Below are 13,079 nucleotides of genomic sequence, written 5' to 3' on the forward strand. Positions count from 1 at the left end.
GAATTAACGATTTATTATATCTATTCTACCAAAGATTCCTTTAATTGTGTTGAGAGTTTCGCATTCAACTATTTTCTCTTTCATCAGTGGGTAGGCACTTCATCACATAAATACCTACTACTTTTTTTTTGGAAGTAGTTATTAAGCTGTAAACAATATGAAAGATTACAAATAACTCATATTAAATGATATTGTAACGGATAACTCACGTTTTAAATCAAGTTTAGCTCGACATGTTTCGGGCTATTTCGTAACCCTTCTTCACAGGAGCACGCGAGGTGTCGCGCGAGCAAAGCGGTGGCGCGTAGTGCGCGTGTTGCGGCAGCCACAGTCTCGTGCTCGAACATGAGTCATTTAATATGAGTGAGTCTCACGGTAGTTTCATGTTCAAGATTACAAAAAACTATGAATATGTTTTGTTTTGTTTTGTTGTATTGAAAATGACTACTGTTTTTTTTTTCGGTTTTAGCTCTGTGGTTCGACAAAATATTGTGACGAAATTTTGTAGATCTATTATTAGCGTTTCAATTGCTATCAGTATCCTGTTGCATATACGAATATCGAAAAAATGAGCCATACCAAGCGGATAAAAAATAATACACTATGCTTACGGGACAATGTCAAATTATTAAAACTAGTTCATTCTTTGATACACGCAACAGGGGATATACGTTAAAGCGTTAAAAATTTTAGGCGAAAATATTTTTTTCAAAATGATTCGGTTCCCAACTGTATCGATTGTTTTTTTCTACTGAAACTGTAAACTATTCAGGATTATTTCAGGGCTATTATTTAGAACCCTATAATTTTATAGGGTTCCTATTTAGGTAAGGTTAGTTTTATAACAATCCGACGACCGACGATTTTGACGACCGGATGGCCGAGTGGTTAGAGAACCTGACTACGAAGCTTAAGGTCCCGGGTTCGAATCCCGGCCGGGGCAGATATTTGTATGAATAATACGAATGTTTGTTCTCGGGTCGTGGATGTTTAATATGTATTTAAGTATGTATTTTTCTATATAAGCATGTTTATCCGTTGCCTAGTGTCCATAGAACAAGTTTTGTTTAGTTTGGGACTAGGTCAGTTGGTGTCAACGATATTTATATTTATATTTAATATTTAATCCTAAACTACTTACAGTTTCAAAAGAAAATCGTTCGTCCGTATGAAACAGTTGGCAAAAATAAGAGTATTTTTATTTCTAAGCATGTTTTCTAAAAATATCGAAATACTCCAAAACATTATCCGTTTCTCTTAATTTCAATACATAGTGAAATTCATAGATACCACTCTAGGGAGCACTATAGGGAGACTTAAACGTAAACACATTCGCTTTCGTTGGGTTTACTTTGAATCGTGTTTGGATTACGGCAACTCCCAGTTGACTTCGTCGTCGTATTTCTCTTTGTTCTCGAGTGGGGAGAAGAGCGAAAGCTTCGATACAAAACCTGAAACAAATTAGATTATAAGCTTTCTGATTGATTGGCGCAAGCAAGGGTCATTTGAGTCCAACGGTTGTGCTGTGTAAAAATATCGTTTCATACTTTAAAACAATAATTTGGAAAAAAACTCGACTGCCTTCAAAAAACTTAAAAAAAAAAAAAAAAATACCATGGTTTTGAGAATTCCACGGGTATTCATGCGAAATTACACAATTTATATTGAACTGCGCAACCTGGCTTAAGTGTGTAAAGTCGCGGGGGAAATTCTAGTGAAAATAACATTTTAATTGCATTAATGAGAAGCTTGATTAAGTTTGTCGACTAACAGTAACTACGCCATCACCACCACCATCCACCATCCATCGTCACCATCTTACTCGCTAATCCTGCCGTGAAGCAGCAGTGCTTGCACTGTTGTATTTCGGCGTGGAGAGTAAGATAGCCGGTGAAATTACTGTCACTTGAGGTATCCCATCTTAGGCCTCTAGGTTGGCAACGCATCTGCAATACCCCTGGTGTTGCAGATGTTTATGGGCGGTGGTGATCTCTTACCATCAGGAGACCCACTTGCTCGTTTGCCATCCAGTAGAATAAAAAAAAAAAAAAAAAGTAACTACGCTTAAAAAAAATAAGGGGAAAAATTAAAATTTGTAAAACTGCGATGTAGAAGTTTTAAAACTAATGCCTACTCTTTATCAACCGTAGCACAAGTCGATTTTTTTAAACTCCAGCAAAACTTGACGCGTAAGAAAACTTCGAAGCAGGAGTGGAAACTTAAAAAAAAAACTTTTCAATGTCTTTTTTCCAATCCGGAAGCCTAGAATTAAGTTTAGTCGTTACAAACTCGATAAAGTAACGAACGGAAGTTTTACTTAAGCCCTTATTATTGACCCTTTTAGAGCAATTTCGAAGGGCGACGCGACTCGATTGAGGGAAATGAAATTTACTGCTATTTTGGACCCCGGACTCTGCGAGCGATGTCAATTTGACTACATTGTTGTTTATGAGGTAACAAGACTTTTCGACGCTGCTAAATGATATAGAAGCCTGACGGTCCTTTAACTAACGTATTACTCGGAATCGCAATCGTTTTTACCACGTCTTTCCATCACGTGATTTAGGACGAGGATAGAAAGAGACCGCGAATGCGATCACGAAGGTCCGGGCGTTAGACAATACGGCCTCTGGTCTTGCACTTTAGAGATTTTACCAGCTTTTTTTTACCCGAATTGACCGATACACTTAATTTGACATTACAATTAAAGGACACTTTATTGTTCACCACAATAGTAAGCGATACAGAAAACAGGTTCGCAGAGGCAAAACTAGAAGGTAAGCAATAGGCGGTCTTATTAATTTAGACCGATTTAGGGTTTTGTGGCAAAGAGGGGCGGTATGACCTTCTTACTCATTCATAATCGCTTGTTAAGCTTGTGTTAACAAACTCGTATATCGTCGATGATACTGCAGGGCTACTACGAAACTCGAAGTTCGTGTCGTGCGGTCCCTCTCGCTCTAGTATTAAATAGTATAAGTGTCAGAGGGACCGCACGACACGAACTTCGAATTTCGAGTTTCGTAGTAGCCCTGCTGCAATGCCGTTTAACCAACAATGGCGTGTTTATACAAGGTGTTAGTTAAATAATTAAAAACCAGAAACTAGTTTGCTCAGAAACGAGAGTAACTCTGACATCTTACAGCACCAAAGTGTATGATATACTGATATTAACTAGTTTCCAAACGGTTGCAGTAGAGTGCTTGTTGCATTTGGTCATTTTTTACTGACATTGTCTTTGCCAGACAGGGACAGATAACATAATTTCTCTTACACTTTTACAGTTTATAACTTTTAATGAAACGTCTCGGTTGGTCTCTAAGTGATTACTTACTTCGCCGTAATTTCAGTGCAAAAATGTATTTGAATACATACTTTTCTTACTGTACTTGCATTCTCATTTAATCAACACCAAATTTGAGGTAAGTCATACCCTAATAAGTTGGTAAAATATAGCACACATTGCAAGCTTGTATTAAGAACGTGTAACAACAAACTCGCATATAGCGACATTTCTCAAAAATAACAAGGCACGCCATTTCCACTGACACTGAAAAAAATTATAATAATTTTCGCATAATGAAGCCCTCCAAGTATTCCAGTTGACAGGCAGACAGACGTATCAAAGATGTATTAAAACTTTGAAGACGCAGCCAATTCGCGACCCTGAAAATATCTAGCGAGTGCCTCAGCACTTAGTTTTTCAAATATTTATATAAGAATTTATGTAAATCCAAGCAATTAGGATTGTCCCGACCACGTTGGAAAAATAAATGAAAGTAGAGTAGCATTTTTGTTACTTCGTTAATGTTGGTACTTAAAGATGTTTTGAGTGTTCAAGTGGAAAAATTTGCATTTTTGTTTTGGCTAGGGCGGTAAGTATATTTTTTTAATATATTTTTTTTTGGTTTTTTAATAAATCGCAACTCTTGGCTATTACGACGGCTATACCCATAATGTTGACTGGCAACATTCACCAAAATACAGATCTCTGATTGATCACTATACCAGGCTGTCCTCTGGCTATTCAACATGGAGGGAAACTAAGTACCTATCTTAAGAGGATCCCATGCCCCAATGACCTTCGATCTGAATTCCTTAGTTTTCTAATGATTTTTGTAGCTTATTATATTAACAACAACGGCTTTAAGCAATATAGTATCCCATATTTACTTCAAAATTCATTGTTTTTGAGATATTTGGCATCAAAGTTGAACAATTTTAGGCCAAAAAAACTGGTTTTCTGGCCATAACTTTTGTTTTAATTAGTTTCAAATGAAAACCCTCGACCACTTTTTAGAGACGTCAAAGACGAACGCAAATATGTAGATTTCGTATATGTTAGATCTTTCACGTCAATAGAGACACGAAATAAGTGTTTTTTCAGACAATGTTTAAAAAAATCATTTTTATTCTAAATCATATTATTTTTTTCTAAATCCGGTAGACAAAAATAGAGATAAAAGATTGGAGAACCGATACCCGTTTGACTTATAATTCTATCTGTAGTGCAAAAGTAGGAGATACGATTCAAAACTTGTCAAAAATCGATGAAAACCTCGGGTAGCCCCTTAAATCAGTCAAGGAATAGCCATGGGTCAATCGGTCAGCTGTCAATCAGGGACCTGTATTTTGGTGGATGTTGCCAGTCGACATTATTACGTTTAGTTGGTTTGTTTTGGTGGTGGATTATTTTCATAAGTACACTTACCGGTAATGACGCCACCAATAATGGCAATGGCAAGAGTAGCGACTAGGGCGATAAATTGGTTCAGGGCTTGAGTGCTGGCTGTCCTTTCGTCCTGCAAGGAATAAAGTCAAGTTAATACTATTACAACAAAATTGTATCAAGTAAAACCACAGAAAAACAAAAACCCTCAGTAGTAAAACTAATTACTAACTTATTCACGTGTAAAAAATGGAGTCTAAATGGATGGTAAACTAAAAAAGACAATAAAAAAGCTCCAAATAAAGTTGAATTGTCACGAAAGCAATCAAGAAAAAATTAAAACTTAGTATGTATTGTTTTATCTATACTAATCTGACATATGAAAAGCGGCAAAAATGATGTATAAATAAGAGATGTAAGGAAAGATAATAGATAGATAGGATAGACGTAAAGTATAATCTCTAATGCAAATTAATTCAATAATATAGTAAACTGCTAGCCGTAGGAACCAAGTGATTGGACTTGGCCTCTCAACTCAAGAATCGCATACCTATCACAGGCTGGAGATGATAAGTTTAAAAATAAATTACTTCCCTAATTAATAAAGGCTAATTTTACCTCGTACTAACACAAAAGGTCCTCGGATCGAAACATGAAATAAAAAATAAGAAGAAAAAGTACCTAGTAGTAGAAGAAGAAACTTACTTCCTTTATAGCTCCAAACACTTCACCCAAACCAGTGGACCCGTAGACTTCGGTAGTGGCCATAGCAGCAAACAGCACTGACAGCAGCCCGGAGTAGATACCAGGCATCCCGTGGAGATTATTCACACCGCAGGTGTCCAGAAGACCCCAGGATGCCAGCTTCGGCTGTTGGAAAAGAAATTTTAAAAGTTAATAATGTAGGTGTTTTTGTTCTGTAAACCAAGCAACAATAGAACTAGAATGCCTACGTCACTCGGGACTCGTCGGTTTCCTTCATTTTCTTGAAGATTCATATGAGAAAGAAAAAAAGATCTTCTGTTACAAGTTCTGAATGACATTACAAAACGGGTCGGGTCCCGTTGGCCTTGCTTGCATTTAGCCTTGGCGAGCAGAGCACCTTAGTTGTATTTGCAAAATGCCTTGGTCTGTAAAACGCCCTTGTTGCTAAAAGGCATAGTAGACGAAATAATTTGGCTGTAAAACGACTTAGGTAATAATAGTAAGTAGACAAGTTAAGTTAGTTTTTAGTTTGGTTGGAGACTGAAAACCAGCGACCTCGCTGAGTCTCATGTCCATTTTGCCTCACTTAATAATGTTATCTGTCTTGTATTGTAATTTTTGGTTTGTGATGGTGAATAAAAATTTATATTATTATTATTTTTTATTCATTAATGTCATAATGTTTTAGTAGGTAAATGGTCTGGTCTGGTCTTGTAAAACTATTTAATATAATCAAGACCTTACACTATTGAGTTAAAAAAATAGCATTCTGCCTACTTTTGCATTTCAAGACCTAGACGTTTTGCTAAGTAAGTCTTCCTAAAACTAAGACAATTTTGTAATCATGGCATTACATAACCAAGTAATTTTGCATACTTGGTCAGTGTACTAGTGAGCCATTTTGCTCGCCTGGCTTTAGCCATTTTTCATTTATGCAAGTAAGGCCAACGGGACTCGACCATACAAAACTAGTAAAATTGCACAAAATTTATTACCGGATAGCCAAGTGGTTAGAGAACCGGACTATGAAACTTGAGATCCTTGGTTCGTTCCCCGATCGGGGCAGATATTTATATGAATAATACGAATTTTTGTATGCAAGTCTTGGACACATGTTAATATTTACTTTAAAATTGCACCACAACTACTAGTAGGGAAGCCCACGATGCTAAATCGGGATTTACTCGAGCGTCATAGAGACCTATTGGGTTGCGAAGCTTAGATCATAAGAAGAAAAAAATGTCATATAATATATACCTTTTCATCGGTGGGGGGAATTGTTATAGATTTTCAAAAATGTAAAAAAAAACTGTTGCATGGACATACTCGAGCGCGTCAGATATTGATATCATCCATGTCCTACGTATTTTTAAAAATGTACGTATGTTAATCTGATTGTTTCCATGATGGGGGTGGTCGTACGTAAGGGTTGAAAATGATAAAAAAAAAATTTAATCGGGCGCGTCAGATTTTCTAAGGGATGTTAAGAGATAAAAAAAAGGCTCTTATATAATAATCTGACGATTTGGATGTGACGCAAATCCGTAGCCATTTATTAGAATGTGCATAAAAAATTCGCCATTTTGAAATCCTCAAGCGCGTCAGATTAAGATATATATGGTTCATCTTCATTGCCCTAGGCGTGCTGTCTCATAATCTGACGATTATCTGAGGGATTCGCCTAATCTGACAATTAAACATTTTTTTTCTTATTTTTTTTTAAATCATTGAACTTAATTTATTGAAAGCTCAGGAAATAGCATGCAAATAAAAAAGTGTATGTTTTTTAAGTAGAATACTGTATTATAAGAAAATAATTATAAAATTGAACTTTTTGAGTATTTTTTCTCAATTATCATCGTTATCGGTAGAATCATCTTCTTCCTCTGACTCGAATTCCAAAAATACCAGCGCACGGCAGCGGCCACACAGTGAAACTTGAGTAAACAATAAGAACGAAATTTCTGCCGTAGTGTTGTCGCGGCCGTTAATAAATGCCATCCTTGTCTATTTATGAACGCATTCTGCAAGAATAAGCAAGCGAGATATAGGTCTACCAGTTTATATTTGTTAGTGAAATACGACACCCGCCATCGACCGGGAGCCGGTCGCTTGCCACTCTAGGGTTTTTGACAGCGTGCCGGGAGCCGATCGCCTGCCAAACAAGGATGTGCCGGGACCCGGACGCTTGCCACTCCAAGGTAGCAAAACGTTGGAAATACGTTGTTAACAATATCATGCCACGAACGAGTCTGTGTGATCAGCTGTGATGGCGTCTTGGCAACAGAAACCAGAGTGGGGACGGAGCGAGAGAGTAATAGATAGAGAAAGAGTGAGAGAGGAATAGAAACGCGGAGAGGGGAATATAGGCATCACGTAGCTGAATGCAATAAACTTTATCGATGAATGTTTGTTATTTCGGCTGTGGAAACGTCAGATTATATATTTTTCGTAATTCTTGAATATTCCCTTCAAAATAAAAAAAAATTAACCACGCTCGAGAATGTCGAGATGACGTTTTTTTTTACAACTTTCTAGCCCTACCCCTTCTTTACGTCACTCTCAAATTGTCAGATTAGTGGAATACACACGTTTTAGTATGTGACTAACTCATCCTACCTTAATCTGACGCGCTCGGGAATTTCAGATGATGAATTTTTTTTTACTAATCTGATCCTTTATCCTTGACGGGCGGCCATGTATATGGGGCTCATAGTTGGTGGAAGGACTTAACCGGGTACAAGGTATCCCCCTGTATATTAATCTGTCGCGCTTTAGTAAATCCCGAAATCCCCTCTTGGGCTCCCCTACTATACGTCTGTGCTACCATGCTAACATGTAGAATCCGCCCTCCTCTTCTACATAAAACAAAACAAAACGGTTGTAGTGAGTCTGATTTGCACTTGGCCAGTTTGTAAGAAATATTTTACGTATTTTATTAATTTTGATATTAAACACACACTCTGTTCAGAAACTAGAGACGGATAGACAAACGGATGGACAGACGACGGAGTTTTAGTAATGTGTAGTCCCGTTTGTATACAGAACCCTTCAAGACCGCTTGAACGTTTGAGGTTAAAAAAATAACGTTAACCCTAAGGGGTAACAGTTTCATAAGTATATTTCGGAACTACTTAACCTTGGGTTTTACAGGACTTGCCATATTAGAGGGGTTGCTCTAATCGCCACGCTGCCTGAGCGTGGCGTGGGACGCCCTCAAACTACGTGGAGCGATGATCTTCGTAAGGTGGCTGGCAAGAACTGGACGAGAGTGGTCGAGGATCGTGCAGTGGCATGCAATTGGGAAGGCCTATGTCCAGCAGAGTGGTTAGGACATTTCCCCCAAACTCGTTAACTCCGCGTAGCAAACTGTCAATTCGCATTTTTCCCCACTCGAATTTGTTTTCGTTCGCGTTTTTTCCCATTCTTAATTTACTCCAGATGTATTTATTCCATAAATGATTTTCCATTTGCATATTTTCCTACTATATTTTTTTACTTTTCGCATATATTTTACCACACAAACGGAGAGGTAGGTAAGGTTAGTTAAGTACCTCCAGATACCCGAAGGGCAAACTGCTCAGAAATAGGAGCCCCGCGAAGCGGGGCTCCGTCGGCATAAGGCGTAATCGGTTGCCCATTGAGAAAAAAAGTGGTAAAACAAGCGAATGGTTAAAAATCCCGTCAAGAAAATAAACTATTGATAAAAAATATGTGAATGGAAAAATCATGCATGGATTAAATACATCTGGTGTAAATTAAGAATGGGGAAAAACGCGAACGAAAATAAATTCGAGTGGGGAAAAATGCGAATGGAAAGTTTGCTACGCGGAATTAACGAGTTTGGGGAAACGATCTAATGAGGTACTCGTCCAGGCAGTCGACTTAGATAAGCTGATGATGATTATGAACCCTGGGTTAGCAGTTAACTCGTAGTTACGTAGTGACCCCTGGTCCGCATAAACCGGCCTTGAAAAACTTATTCCATTCCAAAACTTGAACATCGCTAACAAAAAGAGAACAACGCCCAGAACCTTCATTGAATTACACGAATTTCTGTATATTTTAAAGAAAAGGTCCGCTAACAAACCGTTAAGAGTCGAAACAAGTCAAGAACAACAAACGAATTCCCCGGAAAGTAATGCCAAGAAACGATGAGAAATGTTATCGAGAATGGCACCCACAACGCGGACTACGCCATTTGTTAGGTAAGTATATTGCACGAATTATTGCCATAGATTGAATTGGTCGCGATGCAAGTACGTTGCAAACGCCAGGGGGGCTACTACGAAATCCGAAAATCGAAGTTCGTATCGTACCATCCCTCTCACTCTCGTATGAAATAATATAAGCGTCAGCAGAGTGGCAAGATACAAAGTCCGAATTTTGCACTTCAAGTATAGGGCCAGGCTCTGTATTCACATTACAGTTTCTTGCTTCCGTACCGTATGAATTCTTTATTATCGAATTTGGATCGACTGTTATTGAATTCACCCAGAGTGTAGGCACGCGATTTGGTTAATTATATTGTTTTGTTTACTGCGTAAACATTTTACGCCGGATCGGATATTAAAGAGAGAATGTTATTAAAGTTCAATAATAATTTGCTTTACGTTAAGTCATTATAAATTGTGTTGATATAGAGATATCAATGCGCCGCGGAAAATTAAGCCCGCAAATAATTTTCATCACACAGCATGATTGGTTTTCATTACTTTTGTTGCGAATCAAATCAAAAGCTAAATTAATGTTTAGATAATGAGGGAATAAATTAATATAAATATTAAGTAAATCAAATAAAAGTATTCATTATTTATTTGTATTAAACATTTTTTACTGTTTAACTTTATAATATTTTCGAACTATTTTTTTTAGTTGAATAGCGTCACTCCTTTGGAAAAAAAATCGTATCTGAAATCAATTCGTCAACTAAATCGACCTTTAAAATAATGTCTATGAAATTCACTCAGAAAAAAAAAATTAGTACGAGTTGTTTTAAAAGTTACGATAGATGAAAATAATAACGAATATTTGACAAACAGGCACTCTAGTGCATACTATATTTGCTATACGATTTCTTTCAGAAGCCTTAATCCCAAAAATTGAAGGAAACACTCAAATGTTTCGCCAAAGAAGACTTCAAAGTTAAAAACGTCCACAAAGCAAAATAGAAAACCGTTTAAACCAAGGTTCGTCGCGTCGTAGCCTTAACAATCGAACACTTGTCCAATCTGAACAATAGCTGGTTTAGCCTAACGTAAACGGCGGTTACAAAATTCTTCGAACAGTTTGATGAAAGAATTTTGAATATCCGTTTGAAAGCAAAACTTCCCGAGAAGTCGGAAAGATTTCGAGAGTCCAGCACCGCGTAATATAATGTCATCAGGATTCTTTGAAAATTTACGACAAACTTATCTTTCTTAATGAATTAATTTATAATACTGATGAGCAAAAATACGGCCTGATATTTCGCTTAAATTGGAAGTTGATCTGAATTTCTAAATTACCATACTGTGGATCCTTTGGCGAAATCTGAAACGGTAGGCGTTAGTTTGGGATTGAGCCAGTGTATGAATATGCATTACTCTCTATTGGAGAATTGATTTCAGGAAACAGTCTCTATATTTGGATCCCTGGTTACGAGAGCCATGCAGGGAGAATAAAACAATGAAATAGTAAGGTAGTAAAAAAGATGATGAAGGTTATATCAAGAATTGTCACTACCTGCTAGAGCTCGTCTAATTTAAAATGACGCGTCCCTCGCTCGACTAAATCAGTTCATTATGACTAATTAGACAGCAAATCTTACAATAACCACCTGAGTCTAACGGAGACTTAGCTCCCCGTTGTACTCAGGCGAATTATTGTCCGATTTGCTGTCTAACTAGCCATAATGAACTGATTTAGTTAAGTGAGGGACGTGTCATTTTAAATTAGACAAGTTCTACTAAAAATCGTTCTTTGATATGAAGATGTAACTTTTTGTCCCTCATTTGGTCTCGCCGGAAGACCAGCGCTGGCTCCACCAAAGGAGTCCGCATTTTATGCTGAGGCGGACCATTTCGGGCGCATATAATATAAGTATTTTTTTTTTTTTTAATTATTTTTGTATTTTGTAATCTCATTTTATTTTATTTCACTTTATTATTATTATGTTTTTGTTCTGTATCTATTATTTATATGTGTGTGTCCCGAATAAATCTTTTCATTTTCATTGACAAAAATAGCTATTGTCACTCCGGGAGTTGGGAATTTTCCAAACAACGGAGATAAAGTTACAGACAATAGCTAGGAAAAATTAAACATACTATTTAATAAAAAAATGAACGGCACAAGTATGTAAACTAAATTTATAAAAAAGAACTAGACCGTCAGCAGCAGAGTGGTGCGATAGAAAACTTAGCAGCAGTCGATATTGATGAGATTAGAACGAAAAAAAAAACCGTGGTGGCCTAGCGGTTTGACCTATCGCCTCTCAAGCATAGTATCATGAACTCAAACCCCGGCTCGCACCTCTGAGTTTCCGAAATTCACGTTCAAAATTACATTTGAAATTTACAACGAACTTTTCGGCGAAGGACAAACATTGTGAGGAACTGCACAAACCTGTAAAATAATTTAATAGTGTGTGTGAAGTTAGCAATCCGCACTGGGCCCGCGTGGGAACTACGGCTCAAGCCCTCTCAAGAGGAAGCCTGTGCCCAGCAGTATATACGTATACGTTCCGTATATAGGCTGGGATGATGTGGATAGAACTGTCACGCAGTAGTGACCGGGGAAGTTGGTGGAGTACCAGTACCAGTAATATTTATTTAGGATAATAATAAAAGGGCACCTGCGGACAAACAGACGCGGACTTAAATATCTAAACAGGTATGCTTTGACACTGTATCAACAATTATAAAAATACATAGTTAATCAATAATACTAAAGTCCAGCAGTATTACAAGTTAATAAACTTCTCTTACGCACTGTACAACTATTTGAAACTGTATAAGGAAATAAACCTTCCTTCGTATAGGCGTAGTAAAATATGAGCTAGTTAAGGAACTTAAGGATATTTGTAGGATCTAGGATAAAAAGACAGGTATCTGTTCAGCTCGAAGGCTCTGAATAGAATGGCTACTTGACGTAAATCGAACAGGTGTGGAATTTAGAAAAGGAAATTTGAATTTAAATGTTATTTTTTAGAATGTGTGCTAAACCAGACGGTACAAAGAGTTAGGAAGAAACGACTTGTAACACACCTCGTTACAGAACTAACCGTAAGATACCGGTATCCCAATACACTGATGACCGCAGCACCAATCCCGACGGCGATGGCACCACCAGCTCCGATGTGCATGTTGCACACAGAGCCCACGGCCACTCCGCCGGCCAGCGTCGAGTTCTGAACGTGGACCATGTCGAACTTGCCGTGGTGGTGGCTCACGGCTGATGAGAGGACGAAGCTGACCACCTGCGAGGAGGACCAAGAACAAAATCAAAGTGTTTATACTGTAAATACACCGCAAAGTGCTCTTTCACGTGTCTTTTTATATACTACCAGCGCTTTCGGAAAGACCATCATGAAAGTCTTTTTTTTTTTCAAAATGAGACGTTACATAACTCTAAAAAAACGTAAAGTGGGAAAGGATATATCTTGCTCTGACATTCTTGTCCATGGACCAATAAAAAAACATAGTTTGGCCATGATTGTTAAAGT

General features: G+C 37.5%; 1 protein-coding gene across 1 annotated transcript in view; it reads right to left on the reverse strand.

Annotated features, from left to right (window-relative positions):
- Nucleotides 1-441: 441 nt before the first annotated feature.
- Rh50 (Rhesus blood group-associated glycoprotein Rh50) overlaps nucleotides 442-13,079 on the reverse strand; it is a 62,980-nt gene continuing 50,342 nt past the window's right edge. The window contains exons 7-10 of the mRNA XM_074090322.1: nucleotides 12,639-12,833; nucleotides 5,375-5,539; nucleotides 4,712-4,802; nucleotides 442-1,451 (exon numbers count right to left, since the gene is read on the reverse strand). Of these exons, the coding sequence (XP_073946423.1) occupies nucleotides 1,369-1,451; nucleotides 4,712-4,802; nucleotides 5,375-5,539; nucleotides 12,639-12,833 (534 nt within the window). The 3' untranslated portion in view covers nucleotides 442-1,368. The remainder of the gene's footprint in view (nucleotides 1,452-4,711; nucleotides 4,803-5,374; nucleotides 5,540-12,638; nucleotides 12,834-13,079) is intronic.

The sequence above is a fragment of the Choristoneura fumiferana genome, chromosome 7, assembly GCF_025370935.1.
Source record: "Choristoneura fumiferana chromosome 7, NRCan_CFum_1, whole genome shotgun sequence".
Classification (NCBI taxonomy): domain Eukaryota; kingdom Metazoa; phylum Arthropoda; class Insecta; order Lepidoptera; family Tortricidae; genus Choristoneura; species Choristoneura fumiferana.